This window comes from Malaya genurostris, chromosome 3 (assembly GCF_030247185.1).
Source record: "Malaya genurostris strain Urasoe2022 chromosome 3, Malgen_1.1, whole genome shotgun sequence".
NCBI lineage: Eukaryota > Metazoa > Arthropoda > Insecta > Diptera > Culicidae > Malaya > Malaya genurostris.
In genome coordinates this window covers 210,052,483-210,078,356 of record NC_080572.1, presented here as the reverse complement: position 1 = coordinate 210,078,356, position 25,874 = coordinate 210,052,483, and the positions used below count along the sequence as shown (strand labels likewise).

At 36.5% G+C, this 25,874-nt stretch overlaps 1 protein-coding gene across 1 annotated transcript in view; it reads left to right on the top strand.

The window, feature by feature from the left end:
* LOC131436744 (cyclin-dependent kinase 14) overlaps positions 1 to 25,874 on the top strand; it is a 437,597-nt gene that overhangs the window by 280,816 nt on the left and 130,907 nt on the right. Inside the window, exon 4 of the mRNA XM_058605629.1 lies at positions 12,206 to 12,397. Coding sequence (XP_058461612.1) covers positions 12,206 to 12,397 — 192 coding nt within the window. The remainder of the gene's footprint in view (positions 1 to 12,205; positions 12,398 to 25,874) is intronic.

The window sequence follows — 25,874 nt, the reverse complement described above, 5'->3', positions numbered from 1 at the left end:
TTATTCAGTAATACCGGGATGGTGGAGCAATATCATCACTAAAAGCAGCAAGTGTTGTGATTATTAATAGTTATGATGATAATAAAAAAAATAGAAAAATAAAACAATCACAAAGTATGTTATGCAGCTGATTAAAAAATATTACCCAGCCTTGCTTGAATATCATATGAAGAAGTAACAGAAGCGCAGGTTATCGCTACGCCACTTGAAATGCGCCATTCAAACGCTACGCCTGCTGTGTGTTCGAGACATGTAAAATGCTGCGCTACTGTCACTTTTGTAATTCAAATTCATGCTAAACAGCGTTTTATTGGGTTCAATCTAAACAGTGCTGTGTAATCGACCAGCTGCAATTAAAACAGTATATATAATAATTAAATCTCGCACGAATAACTTCGGTTTCGAACTGAAGCGTAGTGGGAATTTAACATCGCAATATCATCTGAAACTCTTCTCCTTTTCTTTTATATCTAAAGCGATATTTCTGTGGGTGAAAATTCATCATCAAGTTTCGCTGACACAAAACATCACTTGTGATCTACGAGTTTTATGTTTTTTTTTAATGAAAATCTCGAAAGCAATTTTTCAATCACTGAGTTTTTTTAGAATATCTGTTGAACTGGCTTTTTCATAACGTCATTATCACGTGAAGTTTTTCTGATCGTGATTTTCCCAATACTGCTTATCATTCATCCCAATCAAATATCAACAAAGTTAGATTTTGCTGTGACTTAGTCGTCTAGTTCGCTTACCCAATGTTTGCTCGAAAGGACTAAAATTAACGTTCCATTTTTTGTAGGAATGAAAAAAGTAGCCTTTTTTACAATTTCTCTCTATTTTACATTCGAAATTTGAGTCAACTCCAAAATAGGCTAAATGTTAATCTATCAATCCAAAATTTAAATATGTTTAAACTTGGTGGGTAGAAGAAAGAACAATAAATCCAAAGTGGGCATTCGACCAAAAATGTTTGCGAACCACTGATCTAAGTACGGTTATCTTACAAAAATATTTTCATCACTTATTATGACATGTGATCATCAAGTTCAAATTAATCATTTTTTGGTATATTTTGAAAGACACTAAGCCGCCTTATCAACTCGACTTAAACGGTAGCGTGTGAACGGAATAAAACATTGAAAACATAAATCCAATTGATCAACTTCAAGTATAAATCAAACGAAACCTTAATTGTTGGAACAATGTACAGTAAATATGATTGAAACAAACATTGACTATACAAACTCAATTTCCACATCATAACTACGGTAATGAGATCCTCTCGAGCGGGGTAATGTCATATTAATTATGGTTGTCATTCGATAGTTCAATTTGCACATAATCACGTTTCGAACATTCGTTCGAAGTGATTTTATTTTGAACGATGATTACAGGTATGATGCAAAAAAAAATTACATTTCCAAAGGATGATGGATTGCAATAATGATATGTCAGGATATCACACTGAAACGTATGTATGTACAATCGGTGTTGCAGATTTACTGGAGTGCCTCGTGATATTTTAACTTTATGTCACATTCCACTATTCTCCACGTCTGACCTCTCGATGGCTGAAATCACAGGGTCAGATACGATTCCGAACGGCATCACATCTCCGCGCGTGCTTTCAATACAATTAAACTAATTGCAATTAGACTAATTGCAAAACGCGCGATTTGCATTCAATTACAGCATCTATCATCCCTAACGCAACCACAGCAGAAATCGTAGCATGCAAAATTGTCCACACCAATTTATAGTGGTACGTTCGTTAGGTTCGCCCAAGTAAACAAATTATGTCACGTAGATTTTTCCCCCACTTACCTCGCTTACCATTTTGACTACTGTGTTTTTTTAACAATAATGTATAAAAGTTGTACGTAAAAAAGTTGAACTGAAACAATGTTTCCGGATCATAAAACATAAAACATATGATATCAAATTGTATCTATGAACAGATCCAATGCTTTCCAGATTCTGCAACGTTGTCAGAACGCTCAACCAGAAATTTGATTCAATTGGGTATCATCGCCGAGTTCTCTTTGTCCAGAGGAGGCCAACAATGGCCACAGTAAGTTCTCGACCGGGTTTTTTGATGTGGGAAAACTGTCCGACTAACGCTTCAATAACTCTCTCATCCGGATGAGTCGTAAACAGTCTGCATAATTTTCCCCATTGCATCGTGGAAAGCTGTTGTATATTTTTGCTGGAAACTCCAACTCTATGTTGGACTTCCCGTTGGGGTTTCTCGATTTGCGAGGACGAAGGAGGAAACACTACAACCGGCGGTTACGGTGGTTGTCTTCTGTGGTGTTGTTAATAAAACATGTGAAAATGGCTTCAATTTCCGCTCAGTAGAACGTGATTCAATTGCTAAACGGAATCTAGAGAGATAGATTTTCTAACTGTCTATCGTTGGCTTAAAAATGGATCGAGAACGATAAACATTGTGTGCAGTGAAACAATTCATGCCACGTATACAAATTTGTACAAATTTACCATATCCGGTGTAATTTGCACGTAATCGAATTTCAATCAGGAAGTCTAACCTTTGGAAGGTCACCACTAAACGTTAACAAGTAGAGTTGCTCACTTACCGCCGCACGTGCCGCTAGTGCGAACCGCAATCCATCGCTGCAAATGATCGCATTTTAATTAACAATCTCGGTAAACCGTTGAGTGGTACTGAATTTGCAGTCATTAGATAATGTAACTATAACATTGCAGTGCAAAATCACATTTGCCGGTGGAAAGCAGCGACATGACAGACACAAGAAAACAATAAAGCGTAAAATTAATAACATCCTTCCGCCCCATAGACGGGGAACCGTAGCTGCTTGCTCGGTCGGGAAAACTGTCCGAAGAGAGGCACTCGAGGCTAAAATGCTAATATTGTTGATGAGTGGCTGATGAGAGTGAAAGTAATTGTGCACACTTGAATGCTTTGTCTTCCCGAAATGATTTCATGGCATCACCACCACTACCATCATCATCACCATCATCACTACCATCATCGTTTCTTCGACGAAGCTTTCCTGACGAACCAAATGAAGAAAACTCGTGGCACGTGAATGCAAAAAAAAAAAACGGAAGCGTGATGATGGAAGTAACGTTTAATGAATATATGAAGTAGTGCATTAGTTTATTTGTTTGAATCATCAGTTATTGCACCGAAGCATCTACAATATTCCCATCGCACCTGAAAAATAGCGTGAGCAACAGCCTCTGTTCACTTCCGCATACTTTCCAGTGTTAAGTCGAAAGTTTGAAATGCCTATGAAATGTACAATTTAAAATTCTCCATACTGCAAAATGGGCTTGTGATGTTGGTTTCCGTCGTCAACATTGCTGATAGAATTAATTATTCAGCTTAACAGCCTTTCAATTGTGTCGAGTTCAAAAACTGGGACTTCCACATCCACAGTTCCAATACGGGCTAGCAACTAGCTTGCCTCCAGATCTGCCAGGAATCGGGTCGTTTTAACTTCATCACCTACGCCGGGTCATTCCAAAGTAGACTTCTGACTCATGAATGAATAATCATCTCCACGGGGCAATCATGAGCGCCATGCCGTATCATATTTATGGGTCTTTATAGTTAGCTGGTACCGACAACGTCTGCACACAGATTCAATGGTGCCTGTACCATAAAACCGGCTTTTCCGTATCACGTGGAACTGACACACGACTGCCGTGCAACATCGACAGTCTGTCAGTGGCATATACCTAGAGCTAAACAGTGCTCAAATTGACATATCACTCTCTGTCAGGATTTTTTTTTGTCGGCCACTAACTAACTAACTGAGCTGGTTCTGAAACGGCACTGTAGGAAAACTGGGTCAATTACTTACATAAACTATGCGGCGAACTGGCTGGATTCTATTTTCCCCCTTTCTCCCTGACTGACTTTGGTTTTCAACTATTTTGGGTGAGAAACTATGGACGAATTTAAATTTAAATTGAAACTGGCTGCTCCGTGCAGTCTTGGGCTTAGTGTGACCAAGTACGCATTGTTGATGTAAGCTCCTCCCAGTCAGTCAGTATGCAAATGTGGCTAAACTTTGACGAACATTATTTCTACAAAAAAAAACACATAACTAATTTTGGCTGTCTTTTCCAGTGACAAATATTTATACTTTTCTGTTGTCTCTTACTGTAGGGTGTGGCACGATTCTGTTTACTTTGTTCACTATACGGTAACTCCACTGTACTCTGCGTGGAGCAAAGCGCACTTTCATATTGCATCAGAAATGCTTGCTATTAGGTCAAGTATTTTGACTCTGACTGTTTCAAAGGTTCGTTGTTTTGCAAAGATGAAATTATTTTCATGAGATCAGCCGGTGTTTGCAGTCGTGGACTTCTGTACAGTTTGACATGATTGTTATCGGTTATTTAATTGTTCTAATATTCTCGGGAAGGTAAGGATTAACAAATGAAAAATACTTCCTTTATATGTTTCGTCTTCGACTCATCTGTGTGTGTGTGTTTTTTTTTAATAAAAATTTTTATTCAGGCCTTTTCGCGTACAAGCTTTACGTGGCCGATTGGATTACATTTTGTTTATTTTTTTGCTATTGGATCTCGTTGTCACCCTTTTTCTAGGGAAAGATGAGCTTCCACTTTCATCTAACGAGGATCGAGGGTCACTTTGTCCGTGGCTTATCTCATCATCCATTGCTTCATCGTCGGTGTTGTGTGTGATTTCCGTTTTCTTTTCGTTTTCCTTGTTGATCGCAGTCTTGGGCTCGTTGAGAGTTGCTGTAGATGCGCCTTGTTGTACATTGGTTTCAGTTGCTGGTTGGTTGGAGGGTAAGTTGTTAACTGCAGCTGGTGTACTTTGTTCTATAGGGGATACTGATGGTTTCGTTGAAGGGGATGCTTCATTGTTGTTGGTGACTGTCACAGATGTTCTGGGGTTGCATGGGGTTGGTGTGAAGGAAGCACCGTTGTTCTTTGGTGTAGTTGTCTTCTTGTCCAGTTTATCACATGGCATACCGTACTGAACAGCTTTTTGGCAATATTGACATGTGGTCATCTGATTGTCATAGGTAACAAGTGATTTGCACGGGATTCTTGTATCTTGACCGAAAGCCAAATAAGAAGGTGTAGGCCTCTTCAAGCGCAGCCGTAACAAACGTACGCCATTTAGAATACCGGGGGAAAAGTACTTCCACTTTTCGTTTTCGATAGAGAGAATCTCTCCGTAGTTTTGCGAATAAAAGGATCGATAACGCTTGAGGGAAGATCATGCACACGCACTTCTATAGGACTATCTTCCATATATACTGGAATGTTGAACTTAATGTTTTCGTGCTCCACATTAGTGCACATTGTTATTGTCTTTTGCGAATTGAATTGCATCCAACTCCTTATAAAACTGGATGTAAACAACATAATTTGTCTTATTGCATTGAAGTAAATGCACACTTTTAATGTCAAGATGCATTTGCTCCTTAAGCAAACCTTCAAGTTCTTGTATCGAAGGTCGAATTTTGCACTGCCTGAAGTCAACAATAAATGTATTCTTTCGTAACGACGGTAGCTTTTGTTCGTTTGGTTCACTCATTTCTAGATCGTTCTATTGTTCACTACACAATACAGTACTTGGTTTCTTCCGTCTCGAACGTAAGCGTTTGGTTTTGTTTTATCGACTGACTTGGATGAGATGTGAAAGCGAACTGAAATCATTTGTGTGTTAGCAGTTTATCTTCAATTACTAACACCATTTCACTGTTTTTAGATAAACCACTGTTTCGTTCAGCTCGTCAATAAAAACGTTGCACTTAGGGGTAAAACAGTTCAAGTAGCATTAACTTTGTGTCTGCTTACCGGATAACATAATCCTACGCTACGAGTGCCACTGCGCAGTTCAACATACAGGGTGGCAAGCGACCGGGAAAATCGGGAAAACCAGAAAAAAGTAGGAAATTTTAGTGCAAATCCGGGAAAAAAAATTACTTATCCTAATCTTAGTAACGATTTGCAGCAACATGATTTTCCTTATACAACAAATGAAACGTTGAAGGCAATTTTGTGTTTGAACTAGAAGTTCAGTACAAGTTTTATGACATCTTATAGTCCCACACAGGTTCAATGGTGCACAATCCATTGAAAATGGGGCCAACAATTCATGTCTCAATGGTTTTTGTATGCACGGAACCACCCGCGATCCCATTTCAACCAGAATATTAGTTGATTTTCTGAATTCGATTGGTTAAAATTTGGTACAACTAATCGATTGTTGTTTTAACTAATCTGTCATTTTTTCGATTAGAAAAACTATGGTTGAAACAACTAATTTAACTGTTTGAAAAAAATGCTGTCAATTAGTGAGGACACATACCTTTCAATTTCAACAAATATTTTAGTTGAAATAACTGGTGTTGTTATTGAAACAAAATTCTGTTAGTTGAAAAATAAATCGGTTGTTTCAGACATTGCAAATAGTTGAATCAACTCGAACAATGCTATTGATTTGCGAAAATAATCAAAATATACTTACTGATACACGTCACAATCTATTTGAAATAAGTTCGGTATGTTGAGATTCATGAAATAAACATCGTTGTTAAAATACAGTATTTTATATTGACATGTAATATCATTAGGGCTGGGAAAACCACCGATCACTGCTGATTTCAAGTGATCTTTACCAAGGAATAAATTATCATTACGAAATCAGAACTGATCTGATCTCTAAGTGATTTTGATTCTTGTATGATCACGATCATGTCAAGTCGAGATCAGTAAAGATCTAAATTCTAAATAAAAATACTTCTGATTCGATCAGAAATGATTGATGTCGAAAATCTTTTTTAATCTGCAAAAGTGTCCGGAGGGGCGAGTAAATTAGCGAAATTATTAAATTTACCTAAAATTAGTATTGAAAGATGATGCCTTCAACCGGTTGTACTAAAGTTATGCACTGATAATTTTAGTCAATTTATATGAGCTTGGGTGCATCAATCGCTGGGAATTGGAATTTGGCGACGGCAATTCATACGCGCCATTCAATCGCAGCGCGTTATGTGTGTTTGAAACCCTTCGCTCCTGTTACTTTTATAAATTAAATTCATGTCAAAAAGCGTTTTATTGCTAATGCATGAACATCATCATCGGTATTAAACAGCTGGAAGTAAAACAGTCTGCTGGAAGTAAATCAATGATCGAATTTGAAGCATAAAATTCTTGCGCATCACCAAATCTTTTTCATCCTAAACAAGGTTAATTTTATCACAACACCGCTGTTAAATAAACACTTGTTATCATAAATTTCTCAAATCGAATGAACACAATTTCACCAAACGCTTTAACCATCGATGTTGTTTTCATTGACATTTCGAAGCGACGCGAACAGATTTTAACAAAAAAAAGTTGTTGATTCTGCATTGCGATTATTGTTTTGCTTTCAACTGTCACCGGCATTTGACAGCATTCAAAACAACATATTTTTCAACTACTTGAATATATGCAAATCAAAACCATATTGGTTGAATCAAAAAAAAATTAGTTAAATCAACTATGCCCAAAATCAAAAACTGCGATATCGCAATTTTATGATCGAAGGGTTCTCCGTGTGGGTTTGACAGCAATCTTAAATCAATAAGAGCTTTCTTAGCACAATGAATGTTCATAATGAATAATAACGATAATTTAAATGCTTCCGCTGGATTTCTATTAAATTTCGACAAATCTTAGAAAAGGTTCCAAGTGCAAATAACAGTTTCTCTTTGTTTATTTTCTCTTTCAATTATTACGGCGTATTCTTGTATTTTCCAAAATTTTTGTTTACAGCAGATCGAAAGTTGATAGTTTCAGTCGTTATTCTCTGCAAAGTGTAAGATAGAAGGATTGCCAATAGGACCGTAATAATCGAAAAAAGAGTAAAGAAAGAAGAACTGTCATTTGCACTTACGACCATTTTTAGTGTTTGTCTTAAAATTTCAGAACATCATGTAACATGTTTAATTTGTTTTTAAGAATTCTTAGGAGCCGTGTTTTCAATTGTCAGCTAATGATTCCCCTAATTTCACCAAAATTTGTCTCAGTAATGTCAAATTGTGAGAATATTTTATCCTTCTTTGACAGCTGAAATTAGTTTTCAAGAGTTCGTAAGAGCCTGTTCAGTGAATCTATGTTTAATTTTTTTCGAAGATTATCAGCTATGATGAGGATATTGATGTCGGCGAAGGAGCAGTCGAAGATTGTCGATGATAGGATAATCACATTTATATCATCTCAGTCACTAGAGGCATAGATTGTTGTTGTTTTTCCAAAGTCACAAGCGTACATTTTAAGAATTCTAGCAGGATTTTTCTCTCTCGCCAAAACCCAACTCTGAAAGAATATCGTATATGTTGTTAGCAGTGGCGTTTCGTCCTCATGTGCATCTCGTGCTCTGAACAACTGGTCGAATAGGCTCAGTGAGAACTTATATTCAGGAGAGGCTTCAGTGGTTTATGCTTATGGCAGTTGAAAACAAATTGCTGTCTCAGTTGCAACGTCGAAACGGTTCTGATATCATACCATATAAGCAGTGCACAGCCCGTAAATTTGGACATGAGACGTCACTGGTTGTTAGAAGGAATGGGGTTTGCGGGAGGAGTGTTGTTCTCTAGTTCATTCATTTTTAATTTTTAACTTTAATACTAACTAATAGACTATACCAAGCTAAAAAAGTATTGGAATACACTAGAGATGGTAAGTCCGCGAACGGTCCAAAAGAAGTAGTTCTCCTCGAAGATTGAGTGAACTGGAGTTCTTTATTGAAGAATGATAGCTCTCTATTCTTCTCATTGGAAATGAAAGTAATCGAGTTCTTTGAGTATGTATACAAATAAGTTTCGTCTTTCGGAACGTTTGCTGGTTTGAAGAATAATTGTTGAACACATGCAAAACGCACTCACTACCATTGAATCTGTTTACTACAAAATATAATTTGTTGCTCTCATATTATTTTCGAAGAAACATACAAAGTTTCAGACTGATCACTTACATCACCGTTGTCAAGATGTGTTTCTTGTTTTAATCCTATTGTTACATCGAAGTTACTGGCGAAATAATAGACAAAATAAAGATGGAATACATTGGGCTGGTACTGTTAGTTCAGAAGATGAACGTTTGGACAAACTGTGGATGAGATTTTTAATCGTAGTTCCAAGGATATACCCGAAAAATACCTATTTCTCAACTCTCGATGTTTTTTTTTTTTGACATGGGATTTCAACTTAAAGCTTGAATGAGAGAAATATTTAAAAAAACCTGAGCATATTTTGGGCCTGTTAAAAAACCGGGAATTTTTAGTCTGGCGTACCGGAAAAATCGGGAAATTGAAATTCACTAATTCACTTGCCCCCCTGAACATAGAACTGCGCAGGGTCATTCGTAGTTCAACATAAGCTGCCAATGCACGGATCAGCCGAAGGTAAAATTAGTCAAAAAACAAAAAGGTAAAATATGTCATGTGCATTTCGCATAAATCTTCTGAATGAATTAGGCATACACGGATAAAAATCTATTACCGGTACCATGATTTTTTAATCATGAAATCATAAACTATGCCTTCTCATGAAATTTCATGAGCAAAATTATTGATATCATGAAACTTTTCATGAATGATGTGCTATTGTTCATAATATCAATCATTTTTCTCATGAAATCATGACTTATTATTCATGATACGCATGATTCATGATTTCATGATTTTTAATCACCCGTGTACATGGAAATTCAATTTTTGCGCAGAATCGGCGGTGCGTAAATCAAATCCAATTCGCGTTATTTCGAAAAGTTTTTTAAATATCATTTGATGTAAGTATAAAAAACATAAAAAATTTAACTACGCCCATGAGGAAAAGTATCGAGGGGAGCCCGTATGAGATGAACAACTAGGTGTGTTGTTCTCAGAGTTGACACTGCTCCTCAGTAGGAAATAAAACAACTAATGTCTATTTTTTGTTCGCTCTTAATAGTTTTGGAGCAACATACTGCTTACTTGTACATTTTTATCTGTTATACGGATGTTCGCAGTAGTCCAATTTAACGAAACATTTTTGGAATGTTTTTTAATAACAAAATACGAAGAAAAAATATGATTTTTCAAAAGTGTTAGACCCTGCGCGTCCCCTAGGAAAATGAATCGTTTCCTTAAATTGTATAGACAATAAACTTTAAACGCATTTTTCTCGAAAGCACGATTCGGAAGTCCATGTTCATCGTTATTTAAAAACTAATTCACCAATTATTTTCAAAATTTGCACATTTTTTACGTATGAAATATCGAACCCAAACGTTTTCCCTTTCGTTTTTGAGGCCTAAGTTAATTTTATTAAAGTGGTCCATGACTCAACATAGTTTGGGAACCCCTGTTCTACAGCATTCTAGAAACCAAAAGTATCTGCAATAATATATTTTAACTTGATCAATGGTTAGTTTTATAAAAAAGTAGGAATAGAAAAAAGCGCGTTTTGTCGAATACGTCCGAAAGTGATCTTTGAGCCTGATTCACAACCCAAAAGTAGCTTTCAAACGAGATTAAGCTTGTAGAAATCTGTTCAGCCATCTCCGAGAAAATTGCGCGGAGAGCAATTTTTAAAAAGGTACACACCGACATTTTCCGATCTGAGTCGAATGATACATACCACTAGAAGTCTCCACAGTTCCGATCAAAAATCGGTTTCTCCTGCAATTTCCATAGAGAAAGACAGAAAGAAAAAAATCTTCTGAATTGAACTCAACACTTTTCGAACAAATTTTCTTGTTTTATGTTCAAGTATCAAAGAAAAGCGTTTACAGAACAAACAGCTTTCAAAGATGAATATGCTGTTTTACAGTATCTGTCACAATTCAGTACCGAAGTTTTTATTTCATTCAAACATTCTCAAAATTGAAAATGTTCGATCTTGAAAAATCACCAGAGGGGAAATTTCTGAAATCGAAATTTTTTAAATTCATAATACACAGAAAGAAAAGATGAAACTTACACGACATGTAAACCAATAATACTATTAAACAGACGTCAGTTGAAACGAAAATATGATTTAAAACCATGATTGATGTAAAATTACATTGAAATGCATTTACTTTTTCATTGAACAAGGATGTATATTTACAAATCGCTTAGTTTTGTAATGTAACTTTCCATTTAATTACCTGCTCCAAATATGTGCATTAAAATAAATGTAAATTCACAAAATATTTTTATCTGTGTAGCAATAGGACGTTAATACGGAACAGTTGATCTATTTGAAGAATTCAAAATAATTTTTACATTTCATAGGAGCTATTACATACAAATCAATTCGCACCCTCTCATTCTGCTACTAAGGCAGAAGGCGATAGTACCCAGTCGACGCCATTCTGTTGACCAAATATCATCATAGACACACGGGGAGATAGGAACTTGTGTGCACTTAGTTATCTCACCTTTTGACGACCTACCGCTTAACAAAATTAGAGATAATCCTAAAATGTAAAAGCAAAGTCCTGGCATTACATTCCTTTTGTGGAATTTGGCCTTTCTGTTTCAACAGACTTCGCAGCCGACTCTTAGTGTACAGAATCATTGTATGGCTAGTACTATGGATCCTACTGACACTAAGAATCCTTCCAGGTCGGGGCTCGAACATACGACAACTGGCTTGTAAGACCAGCGTCCTATGCGTTGAACCGCCAACCCGGGACGGTCCTAAAATGTTGGTACCCTAGTATTCATGTGTGATGTTAAGAAGAGTTGGTTCATATTTTTTTAACACAAATCCAATTTAGCTGTGTTATCTTCGGCTCAATTCTATGGTATAATAACTTTGGAAATAAATCGGCTGTACTTTCAGATTCTTTGTTAAGGTATCTTACAAACTGTGAATTCATCGGATGGTAAGCAAACTGCTGAATTTCTTAGTTCATTGCAATATACATATTTTTTGCGAATCACCTTATCCACTCAACCCTTATAATCCACATTTCGGGTCGAATATTTTCTGAGCTCTAAATGCGAATTCCGAAAGCCCACCCTAACTTGACTCATCAAATTTTGTCATAATTGTGACCGATTTTGTTTGTGCTATCTCATCATTTCCCCGTTAACTGATATTGATTTTGTCAACAATCGAAGGATAAGCTTTCTGAACTAAAACAACAAACACTGAGCCAAAGTCATTTTCGTTGTTGCTCATGACACTTGTTTCTTTTCCCTCCTCTCTTCCAGCGATATCACGGGAGGAGAACGATGACAGCACCCAGCACAATAACCACCATCTTCCTCACCATCACCACCACCATCACGGACATGGTCACAATCGTGGCGGTAAAGTGCCCTTCAATGGTTACACATCCGAGGAGTATCTGGACCGGCTGGAGCCGAACGGAAACATCCCGGTCGACAAAACGTACAACAAACGTAAGCATTTTTTTATTTGTCATGGAATATTTTGACGTAGTCGTATTATGAGAACTCTGGTTAAGAAATCAGTTTTAATTTGGTACATGTGAGCAGCATACATCGCTACTAGATTACATTTATGCTCGAAAGAGTAAAACATTTGGCTTCAGTGTCACAGATACCGAGCATCTGAAGCATCAGTAACGGGTTCAAAATAAGACTGCCTGTTTCGGCAGTAGCAGAAACCGTCCTCAATCCAGTAACATTTTTCATAGAGGAATCTAAAAAATTTGCTCAGGGCGTTAGGGATTCCGAGAGCATTTAAGCTTTTCTTTGAGAATGCAGAATAGCTATAGCAGACTTGACATTTCCAAATCCCATTGTGGTTGATTATTTGGCCCAGCAGAGCATTGAATATTTCCTCCGTCGTACAGAATACTTTATTAATGATCTCTATTTGTGTTGTTCCCTTTTCTAAACATCCCCATCCCAGATTCCATTTCCACCGGGAAAAAATGATGAGAATACATTCACGGCAAAGCACAAATATCCGATAAATTTGAGATACGTCCCATATGAGCCATTATGTTATGATTTCTGATTTCTGATTCCTGATGACACATCGATCATTTGGCACCGATAGCGAGACCGATTTGATTGAAGATTAATTTTTAAATTAGTTACTCGGAAATATGTACAAAAAATGGTGCCCGAAAAGAAATTGCAGGAAATCAATCGAACACTCTAAAAAAATATACATACACTGAAAAAACCTAAATGCTTTTTCAAGAATTTAAAAACTTAGGAGAAAAATTTAAAAAAATGCGTGGAGACGGGTATAGCGTGATGGGATAGTCGATGCCTTTCACGCAGCCCACCTGGGTTTTATTCCCAACCCCGCATATAGGGTCAGAAAACTTTCCTGGCCCGAAAGCCCGAAAATGGAATGTCTGGCATATTTTTTTACATATTTTTAGGATTTTTTGACTTTAACTAATATTTGAAATATTCGAAAAACGAAAGAGTGAATCAAAAATCAAATCAAATTCAATTAATCTGAATCATATCAAAATAAAAATACTAAAATTCCGTGTTCTCTGAACATACGTTCGTTTCTTGTTACTGATACGGTTTCGTACTGTTTTGCACAAACTTTCAAGAATCCACTCAAATGAGTTGCGAGAAAAACAAAACGTAGGTTATATCAAAATTTTGAATTTTGTTTTGCTTCAAACCGCTGTACTTAGTCTGTTCAGGATATTTTATCACGTCAATTTTCTATCGATCGGTTAATCAATTTATAATAATAAAATAAATATTTCTCAGCGCATGTACTTCAATTGAAGGCAAACATCACCTTCTACTTTTTCGATTTGTAATCTATCGCATTATCACTTGATTAAAAAGATTGAAAGTATAATTGGTTTCATGAATTCATATAGAAAAATTCTGCACTCAATGTGAAAACCGACTTTTGAACTAATGCCCAGAGGGCCGAGTGTCATATACACAGAAAAAAATTATGAATTTTACAGGTGGCAGAATCCTACAAACGATACAATTCACAACTACTTAATTTTTTAAATGACGCAATATTCCACTCGCACAGAACTTTACACGCTAGGAGTGAATTTTGCAGTCGGCTACCAAGTGCCACTGTATGGATTTATATGCATCAATTATTCAATGAACAGATATGAGCTCTGTGGTTCAATCGAGTAAGCTTGTGATCTAATGTTTCTCGGTTCAAGTCCCGCTGCTGCTATAACGATCTTTTGTTTTTATTTCGTTCGAATTCAAGCCTGTAATTTTCAAATCACATAATTTTATATGTTCTTGAATGAACATTTGTGTGAAATACGACGCTCCATTTATGTGTATCTTATAAGATGTAAAATCACAAGGTTTTTTTGAACTGTGTATCATTCGGCTTAGTTTGTCGAGTACGCAAATTGTCTGTATGTGTATGTGTGTATGTAACGCTTCTTTGCACTAAGCTTTCTCAAAAATGTCTGAACCGATTTTCATAAACTGAGGTTCAAATAATAGGTCTTGTGGTCCCATACGAAATTCCTGAATATTTTTTGGATCTGACTTCCGGTTCCAGAATTATGAAAAAAAATGTGCAAAAAAAATGAAAAATGTGCACTAACTTTTCTAGGGTATGGCTGAATCGATTTTCACCGAAAATTAGATTCAAGTGAGAGGTCTTATGATCCTATAGAAATTTCCTGAATTTCATCTTGATCCGATCTCTGGTTTCGGAATTATAGGGTGATCAGTGCAAAAAATAAAAAAAAAACTTTTCTCTGAGATGGCCGATTTTCACAAACTTAGAAACTTAGAACTAGTCATATACAAAACTTTCAATTTTCATCTGGATCTGACATCCTATTTCGGATTTACAGGATAAAGAGTGTTGAACATTTCAAGCAGGTTGCCGGGGGCTCAAATCAGTTCCAATCGACTATTCCGACTATACCACTCCCCGGCATATGGTCTTATGATTCCATACGTAACTCCATAGTTTCATCCCGACTTGACTTCCGGTTTCGGGATTACAAGGAGATGAGTGTCCAGAATTTAAAACCGTCTTATAAAACGCACCGGTACGTACATGCGGTGGTACAGAAGAAGAAAAAACAACACCGCCTCTACGAACGTAGCACGCTGGTGTGGTGTTCGATTTCGTACACACTATAAAGAATACGAAAACCAACACCGAGGCTCAATTTTACAAAACCCAAAAAGGGTCCATCGCACTATGGTCCGAAACGGGAAATTACCGTGACAAAAATATTTTCACTATTAAATATTAGTTTTTTGTAGTTGGTGTCTTCACAAAAGTTGTTTGTAATCAAATGGTGCTCCTTTTGATGAAAAAAGTTACTTGGATGGTCCTCATTTAGATTGAAATCTAAAATCTAATTTTCTTAATTGAACTCAAAAATGATTTTGTTGTACAATAAAGTTGTAGGAAATTTTATTATGTGCAGCTATAGTTCGGCTGTAGTTTTTGTGTGTCTCATTTCTCGAAAGGACAATGTATGGCGTTTAGGAGTTATGCAATGTTTTTGAGATTTTTGACCCTTCCAATCTAATGAATATTAATATTTGAAGCTTGCCAAGTTTTTGGTGAAAAAAAATAATAACTTTTTACTGGTAGCTCATATGAAAAAGTTTGGTTGAGCAAAATTGTGCACAATTGTGAGTCCAACAACTTTTCTGAATACAACTTTTCCATAGAACGTTTCACAAAAAAAAATAAACAAAAAAAGTGATTTTTCAGGAGCCCCCCCTTTTTTTACTCAGGAAAATTGATGTAACTCGATCAAATGAAAAGCTAGAGAGGTGATTTTTTCAGCTAAGTTGCTCAAAATAAAATTTTCTTACAACTTTATTGTACAGCAAAATCATATTTGAGTTCAATTAAAAAAAATAGATTTCAGATTACAATCTAAATGAGGACCACCATAGTAACTTTTTTCATCAAAAGGAGCACCATTTGATTACAAACAACTTTTGTGAAGACACCAACTACAAAAAACTAATATTTAATAGTGAAAATATTTTTGTCACGGTAATTTCCCGTTTCGGACCACTGTGCATCGGCATCGAGCACAAATGAGTCCGAGTTTTCAACCATTTTGATGAAAACATAATCAATGCACAGTCCTGTTACCGGTGTGTGATATTTGTTGAATACAATGCTAAGGTAAAGACAGGGGGTTGACAGATAAAAATGCCTAGCCTTCATATGGTTGACGACACAAAATAGTATGAAATTCGAAACAGATTGTAAAACTATTCGAACCTGTAGGCCTGGCTATTTGATGGCCCTAAATACTTACTACAGTTTCGACAGACTCCCGATTTCCGTTCCGAAAACAATTATTCAAAATGTCCAATATAAAACTTGCATCGATATCTCGTGAAATGCTAATGAGAAAGGCACCATTACACCACTAAGTGAATTCAAATAGGTTTTTTTATCATGACAACGGTAATGGATTTCTTTCCGTGCACTTAATACATATTAAAAGTCAGTCAAAATTTGAAACAAATCTCAAAAAAATGTCTTTCAAATCATCAAACGTTCGACCAACAATTCATCTCGTTCGAATTGAACAAAAGCAAAAAATACGCCTAACTTGGGTAAAAAGAGAAACTAATTGAGCGGAACAGTTTTCATCTCAACGAAAGTAGTTTTCGAGATTAATCCAGCTCATTCTGTTGGAAGTGGAAAATTCGAAGTTTGAAATGATTTCAACTTTTCTCGAAAACCCCAGCCAAAAACTGTTTAGCCAGATGACAAGTTAAAATGTAATCTTGAGGGATCTAGCAAATTAAAGACATAAACCTGACTTTTGTTCCACCACTGAAAGTGGCGAAACACCATCAGAGCATCTCACCGAAATGATTTTTCTGCGGCACATTGTACGCAGGACTCTCTGTAACGAACCCAATCAACTCGATTCCATTTGCTACACAAGTACAGACCCACACACACACATCCACCGACGACCTAGTTTCGCTCAAAATCCGGTCTTCGAGACATTTTTCCTTTGATAAAAAGGAAGTAAAGTAGATGGTAAATCGAGCGGAAAAACAAACCTAAATTTGGTGAGGAATGACGCTATCAACACTCCATTTGGATGACCTTTCTCTTTTCGTTCTCCTTGATAGTTTACTGTTTGAATATGAATATATGGTTAACCTTCACCCTTCATTTGGATTTACAATACTGAGATCTTGGATAGGCGAAGAAGAAAACAGAACTAACGATGGTAGTTAGACAGATTAACACGCAAAGCAAGCACGCGATGGCCTTAAGGAAAAAGCTTGCTGTCATTCAATCAGGGGGCAACACGAGAAAAGGAAAAGTTTATTCAGAGGTAAATATCCGAATAATTATAGAATTCTCGAGGAAACTTTCTCTTCTCTTCTCTTCACATTACCGCCGAGCTCGCCGTTCGTCATCATTCATTTAGAGGTAGGATGAAATGTCGTGACAGAAGTGACATTTATCGGTTTCAATCAGATGTTAAGTACCATGCGTTTCCATCATCATTCAAAGTTGATGGAATTGCGATGTTTGCCACTAAGATTTCATACGTGATATCCGACGTGATCCGAAGCAACACCGAAATCTCCACCTTCATCATCATGTTGATTTCAGTTGACAAATACTATTTTTTGAAGGCAACAATTTCGGCTTTCCCGAACCAGAATGCCCTGTCAGACAAACAAAACCTCATTACTGGACAGACTGGCGCCGTTGGTCTGACACGAAACACGACACTCAAATCGGGCACGTTCCTTGGTCAGCTTTAAGTATTTCCTATCGGCTCGTATCGTCCGGTATCGCAAATAGACCGTATTCTGGTAACACGTTTGGCTAAATTTTGGCTCAACTCCATAACCTTCGGAGCGAATCCGCTAACAAACAAGCAAATGGATCGGTTGGCGTTTTTCGACAGGGAAAGTTTGTGGGGAAGACCATAAACATAAATTTATTCATCCAAACACATTCTTCCTACCCGGGATTACTTGGCTACGGGGACATCGTCGGTACTTTGTTGACTTGCTCAGTGAGTGAACTAGAATCGACACAAAATTCCTATCGATCGCATCACCTTCATCTGCGAGGCTATTCCGGGCTAATTGTTGTTGATGACATTCGAATGTGTGCGAAGAACAGTCGATTTTAGATAATGGAATGACTATTCCGAAGATTTATTTTATTTCAAAATATTGTGTATCTTTCCCTCAATAGAGAGGGCATCGTAGCATTTCAGTAAACTGTGAAAACACTCTTTTAATAAACATGTGCATAAATTTAATAGCAATTACTCAAATTACAAATTACAAATTACAATTACAATTTACACCAGCAAAACCAACTACCGCTGACAGGTCGTCATTTATAGACGCCTCCGCTCCCCTGTTTTGTTGTATTCGACTCAAAAAGTAAATAAACTTTGTCTAATGATTGTGCAAAATTTCAGCAAAGTGTACCTCTTATATATAACCGTAAAAAATCTATAAGAAATAACATGATTCCGGTCCCACAGGGTAGAATGTCGTCAGAGGAAAACAGTTCAAGTTATTCAATTTGAACCGCTAGGCAGTGCAAATCTACTTGAGTGTCACTATGTGAAATGTCCATTCTGGTGTTCCGATCGAAAAGAATGTACGTCTTACTATTCGACCCCAAATTGTGATTAGTAAGGGTTAAGAGTGATCGTTTTGCGCTAAGGGCACTTTTCATTTCCTTTCTTTATGTTTCGTCTTCGACTCAATAGTGCAAAACAGTTCAAATTAAACTGCTAGTACTCCATAACAATTCAACTTGCATCGCTAGGTAAACGTTAAAAACAACTCTACTTGGCAATAAATATGACATCTTTTGATCATTTCGTCAGCGAAATACGTTTGATGGAAAATTATTACTTTAAAGCTAGGTTCCTGCAAATAATAGATAAAATTTTTTTTACCGTTAATTGGTAGGAATTTCTCTTAGAAATGATATAGAATTAGTCCCGAAGATACACGCGACCGAGAAGTTGATAGAAAAATTGAGGGACGGTGCGCGCCCATGCAGGTTTAGTCGCAAATAAAAGCTTTGTTCGAATTTTTCTTGAAACTACGTTTTTTCAACAGGATGTCACTCGTATTCCAAAACTATTGCACGTGTCAACCATGAACTTAACGGCATTTTACTCGTGAGAGGTCTCTCTATGGTCGGAACTACAACCAAAAATATACATTGTTATTGAAAATAGTTATTAATAAATAAAAGTGCAAAAAGGGGTTGAAAATCGAAAAATTACCGTCATTTTGTTTTTTCTCGGTGGAAATTTCCGACCATATCCAATTTGATACAGAATATGAAACTGTTTAATTTAATATAAATACTTTTATCTGTAAAAAGTATAATCTGGAAATATTGTTCAAACAATTAGTGGCATTTAAAATTAAACACATTTTTGGAAGAACCTGGCCTTAGGAGTCCTTAAAAAATATGTTTTTTCGTGTAGACTTTCGAAGTGTTGTGTTTTGAATTATAAAGATCCCTATTTTTTTATATATCACACAAATTCACGAACTTAGGTGTTTTTATATTACTTTATTGTATTTTATTACATGAGTGTTTCTTCATTAAAGTATTTGCCACCTGCCTCATTGCTTTGAACATGGTTTTAGCATATTTTATAGTTAGTCGGAGAAACCATTATCGTTGAATCTTTAGTTTAAAGGGCGTATTCGTTTAAATTGTAACATGTACTCTCCAAAACTAAACCGATTATCTGATTTTAATGAATTTTTCAAGAAATGAAAAACTAGTTACGGTGAAATTAGTGAGTTCATATTTGTTGACCTAAATAAACTCCGTTGGCTCGGTATCGCTCCAACATGTTTCAACCGTAGTGGCATGATGCTAGATCAGGCCAAAACTGAGAAACACTTTTTAATGCACTCTTTCGTTTGTTGATTGTTTCCCCACATCCAAAAATCATCTGACAAATCAGGAAGCTCATTTAAAATTTTAATATTTTTATCGAACAATACTGCAATTTTTCCTTCGGCCATGCCGTACAGTTCTCAATGTATTTTGTGCTAAACGTTGGCATTTCCACCATTTCACTTTATTTGCCAGAAAATGACTTTAAACCGTTCCGCATTACAAGCCAAAACTTTTTGCTCTCAATTTCTCAGCATCGCTGCGTAGAATTGGGTCTTTCTAAAACCCTGTGCAAATTTTTTATTCCTCGACATTGTCGATCTTTTCGTAGTGAATAATTCTTCAATAAAGTTGAGGTGATTCTATGTAATAGAGAATGAAATGAATCGCTACGATTTTCGTATTTACAACATTCACTTCAACATTCATTGAAATTATCTTTAAGGTTATCTTTGTCTTAGACTCGTTAGTTAGAAAAAAATATTCTGCATACGAACGAAATCTGCGGGATATGGGAGAGTTTAATCTAGTGAATCGTCTGGATAGAAGTTTTAAGACCTTCAAGATTTAGGCTAAGAAAGTCCAGAAATTAACAACAGAAAAGAATTTGGATCGACTTATCTAGATTTGGATAACGTTTCGCACATGCCCGCAGTATGCAAACCAGTTGTCGTGTACGAAATCAATTCACCCCAAGACTGAAAGGCAAAAGAGCGATTGTGTTTTTGCGTGCAATTGATTCAAATCGGTATATCTCAAAATAATTAATAATTGAATAAAAATGATGTCCAGGAAACAGGTGTCAAACGTCGAATGGTACTTCTGAATGTAGTAAACACTGAAAAAAGTTGAATTCATTTCCGAGTTTACCGAAAAATTAAATTTTAGAAAAACAGCATCTCTAATTTCTTTGAATATTTTCAATTAATACTTGTTATTAAAATCAACATTTAACGTAATTTTAATTAGTGCCTTTTACAAATGAAGAAGTTACTGCTACAACCATTTACAGACACTTGGCAAATTTCAAGTATTCGACGGAAACTAGTCATTTGAATGCTACAGATAAGAATCAATAAATTTACTCATAATGACCTTTCTCCTAGAAGTTGTCGTTCTCTAGATTCTTGGACTTTTTTTTATAAAATTTTTATTCAGGCCAATTTGCGTACAAGCTTTACGTGGCCGAATGAGTCATGTTTTTATTAGATAAAATAATTTTTTTACCGTTGGATCTCGTTGTCATCCTTTTTCTAGGGGGAGAGGAGCTTCCATTTTTATCTTGCGATGAGCGAGGGTCACTTTGTTCGTGGCTCGTCTCGTCCTCCATTGCCGCATCGGTGGCATCGTTATTGGTTTCCGTTTTTTCTTCGTTTTCCTTGTAATTCGCATTCTTGGGTTGGTTGTTAGTTGCTGTAGACGCGCCTTGTTGTGCATTAATTGCAGTTGCTAGTGGGTTTGATGGTACAACAGGAGTACTGCGCTCACTAGTTTCCGTTGTTGGGCGGTTGTCCTTATTTTTGTTTGAAGATGTCCTTTTTGCAGTTTCAGTGCAAGGTTTGCCGTAGTGTGCAGGTTGTTCACAAAACTGACATGTAACCAGTTGATTTTCATACGTAATCAGCGTTTTACACGGATGTATCCCATCTAGATCACAAATGATGTAAGATGGAATTGCCTTACTTAGTTGCATACGTACCACTCGCACGCCATTCCGGATATCCGGAAAAAAATTCCGCCATACTTCCCTTTCAATGGAAAGAACTTCACCGTACTGGGACATACTTTCCCGAACATACCTATCGCTGGTCTGCGGGGGAAGGTCATGCACGCGTACTTCTATGGCACTGTCCACCATGTACACAGGGATTTTATATTTAACATTGTCATGATCAATACTGTGCACCCCGTTATTATCCGAAGCATCTTTTTCACGTTTGAACATAATGTACACACAGTTAGACGCCTTGTTGAATTGAATCTCACTTACATCAGTAACATTTAGATGCATTCGTTCCTTAAGCAAGATTTCAATTTCGGTTGCTGCTGGTCTAACTTTGCAGTGCTTGAAATCAATACAAATTGAATTTGGCCAAGTTTCAGGCTTTGTTAAATCGTTTTTGCCCATTTCGTACACTCTATTGTTCACTACACTGTATTGTCTTTGTTTCTATCGTCTCGACCGTAAGCAATTCTCGACTGTGTTTGATGAGATGCCAGCACGAACTGAGATTCTTGGACTTGAAATTCAAAGAACTTGGGTTATTGTTTTGAAAAGTTTTTTTCAAGTCTAGTGATTCTATCAAAATTACTTTTTTTTAAATTTTTTGAGCGGTTAGTGGAATGAACTTAATCTGTTTATAAGAAACTAAATTCCATTTAATTCCACTTCATTATATATAGTGGAAAAAAATGGAATTTATTTAATTTAAAGTGATTCTTTCGAAATTTGAAACTTTATTGATAAAAAGTGATTACAAATTGAATATTCAAAGTATTGTCCATCGCTAGCTATCCACACCCGGCTGGTTTCACCTTATACAAAGCATAACCTTCAGGTCATGATTATTCTGAACGGACGTCGATGATGATGCATGACCGGGATATTCGACATTTCGGATTATCGTAATGAAACCACTTTTCATCACCAGTAACAATTCGATGCAAAAAAACTTTTTCTTTATACCGTTGAAGCAGTTGTATGTGTAGACGGAGTTCGATATCCCTTGTCTTCAACTCATACGGCGTCGGATTACCTACCTTTCGGATCGTTTCCATTAATTTTGAACGTTGACTGGCTGAGTAGTTGATTTAGCAAGTTTTTCTTATGCAAGTTTTTCTTATGTTTGCGACGGGTCTTGATCGAGCAATTCCTTCAATTCTTCATTTTCAAACTTTGTTGGTGCTCCGGCTTGTATTTCGTCTTCCAAATCGAAATTGTCATTTCTAAATCGTGCAAACCACTTCCGACACGTTCGCTCAGGTAGACCATGCTCACCATACTCTTCCACCTAAATATGATGGTTTTCGGTGGTTGTTTGCTTCATATTGGAAAAACAGTTTATTCGAAATTTTCATACTGATTAGGAAAGTTAAATCACTGGAATAAAAATCAAGGCATGCCACCTATTAAACATAGAGTATTTTTTCATACGTTTCGTGATCGTGAAAGCTTAACAGAGCTGATTTATCGTATTAAATTGTTTGTAATATTTTGGAATATTTTTTCGCGGGATTTTGTTGAAACCCGTGTGCCTGGAGGAGAGATAATCTCACTCCTACCCAGTATGGGATCCGGGGGCAAGGGAGGATAACCGGCGGCTCACAAAGTCGCATCTTCATCCATTTTTTTTGACATCGTCATTGTTGTTGTTGTTTTTGGAGTCGTCTAGATCACCCGTAGCACTGCTCGAAATGTTCAAGTCAATGTCAGTACCATATTTTTGCAATCACTTTTGTCGGAGATGGCTGGACCGATTTTCATAAATTTAGTTTCAAATGAAAGGTCCTATACATAATTCTTGAATATTATTTGGATCCGATTTCAATTTCCGGAAATAATTAAACAATTGTGAAAATAAGTGCACCAACCTTTCTCGGAGATGGCGTAACCGATTTCCACAAATGAAAATAAAAGGTCTTATCATGCCATACAAAATTTCTGAATTTAGTTTGGATCCGACTTCCGGTTCCGGAGTTATTGGGTAAAATGTGCGCAATGATGAAAATATGCGTACAAACTAGATTCAAATGAATGGTCTTATGGACCTTTACAAAACTTCTGAATTTCACTTAATTTCAATTTCAAATTTCTTACTCACTTTTCTCAGAGATGGCGTGACCTATTCTCACAAACTTAGAATTAAATAAATGGTATTATGATTCTATACAAAACTTCTGATTTTAATCTGGATCTGACTGTCGGTTCCGGAATTATAGGGTGAAATATTGTAAAATTTTATACCATCACTTATAGGAGCGAAATAAAAAACTTAAAAAAAATTCTAAACTGGTCTTAACACTACTGTGTTTGATAATCATTAGCAGTAGACGGTCAAACAAACTGATTCCGATTATTCTTTCAAGGATCGAGGAAAATTATTTTGAAGAATACCACAGTATTATATATGATAGTATGATTGGTATGAGAAAGACATCATTACACCACTAGGTGGATTAAAACAGGTTATTAAATATTACTCATTCTGAGTTTTGGTTCCGAAATTTTACGAAATAAGCAGGCTGTTCACAAAATTGACAAAATGTTAGCTGATTATCGCTGGCTATCAGCGATTTAATAGGATACCTTCCGCCCTATTCAAATGTCGCATAAAATGGAGTAGTCTTATGTAGCTACATGCGTAACATACGTACGGCGTTTTGGATATTAGGAAGAAATCCGTTACACTTGCTGTTCGACAAAAGAAATGTCTTACTGTGACTAGGGATGTTGGATTTTTCGAATCACTCGATTATTTAATAATCGAATATTATATATCAGACTAATCGATTATCAGGGTAAGTAATCGATTACTTCAATTGAGAAACTTATTCGTACGTGATCTAAAAAAATCATCTAGCCTCATGCCGTACTATTCAATACTATTGTCTATCTATGCATTGTATTAATCCTTGCAAAATTTGTTTCGTAGTTCAAATTTGATATTTGGCAAACCAAGGAAAATATCCGTTGAAACATTTTCTTGTGATAGGAAAACGATAGATCACACAAAGGGTATTTAAAGTTGGATTGTGTAACATGCACAATTCTCGCGTGTGTGTGTGTTTTTTTATAGTCAAATGAACACTATAGGTAATGTAATATGAAAAACCATTCTCATTATTTATGGAGCAAAAGTTTACCACAAAGACCACCGTGTCCATTATTTATTCCATTACGATTTCCTTAGTAACTCCATAATTCTACAACTTTGCTACCAAACGACACTACCGAATCGCAGGCGAAAAAAGATTTCACCAAGTAAAAATTAAGTGCCTACATTAAAAATTTCCCTTCGCATTATTCATCCGAATTTCGTGCATTGTCGGGAGGTGTCATTGAGTTTGTGGCTTTTCTTGGGCATCGGACCGAAAAGGTTTTCATTCTGGAGAAAGAAGCCTACCAGAAAGATGCGATGATTTCGTTGTGGTTGTGGGTTAGCAGCTCCGGTGGTTGCTCATTCCTGTAATGAAACCACAGTCCACAGAAGGTCGTCTTCGGCCTGTTAGCGATGTATGTTTTTGAAACTCCTGAGATGTAAATCGTTGTCATCGCCAAAGCTTGCGGTTTCTGTGACCGAACAACGGTGTTTCGTTGGGTGGAGGTCGTTAAGGCTAAGATTTATGAACCATTTAGTCAGATCCTATTTCGGTTGTTGGAAACAGTTAATGGTACTTGGACTTTCCGGTCTCGTTCTGGTTGCTTTTTACATCACAGGTTAAGGTGTGATTGCCGTGGGGTAGATTATGCTTTCGGATCTAAGGTACATGAGTTCTTAAGTTTAGATTTCACTCCTTTCAGGCGATGAGTTCGTTATGGAGTCGGTTGATGGGATGTAAAAGTATACAAGCTATCATTTTGTGTCATTCAGCCAACCGTTTTAGATGAGAACTTGCTTAATGAATCTGTTGCTTGTGCTAGTGGTGTTTCGATGTGTAATGCAGCTTTTTCCTGTACTGTCCAATGCTGTCAATGCGTTAGGTAAATTTTCAAGGGTTAATTGAAAACAATAGTAGTAATAATATCAGAATTAAATCAACCGATCACAGTAACAGACTGGAACATTTTATTGCCATTGAGCTCACTGTAGTCGTTGTTTAATGCAGTTCACCCGTGAACTACGTATTTTATTGCTATCTAGTAATATCTAACCACCCGGAACGACTTGGTCCTTTAATTCCACATGGAAGCAGAAACCTGTCAAGTCATCTGTACGGGTTGGCAAAATAATTTATGTTACCGATGCTGCTTTGCGAGAAGTAGGACTCTCTCGGTATCTACTATCATCCCTAGTTCGACTACGTATCGTT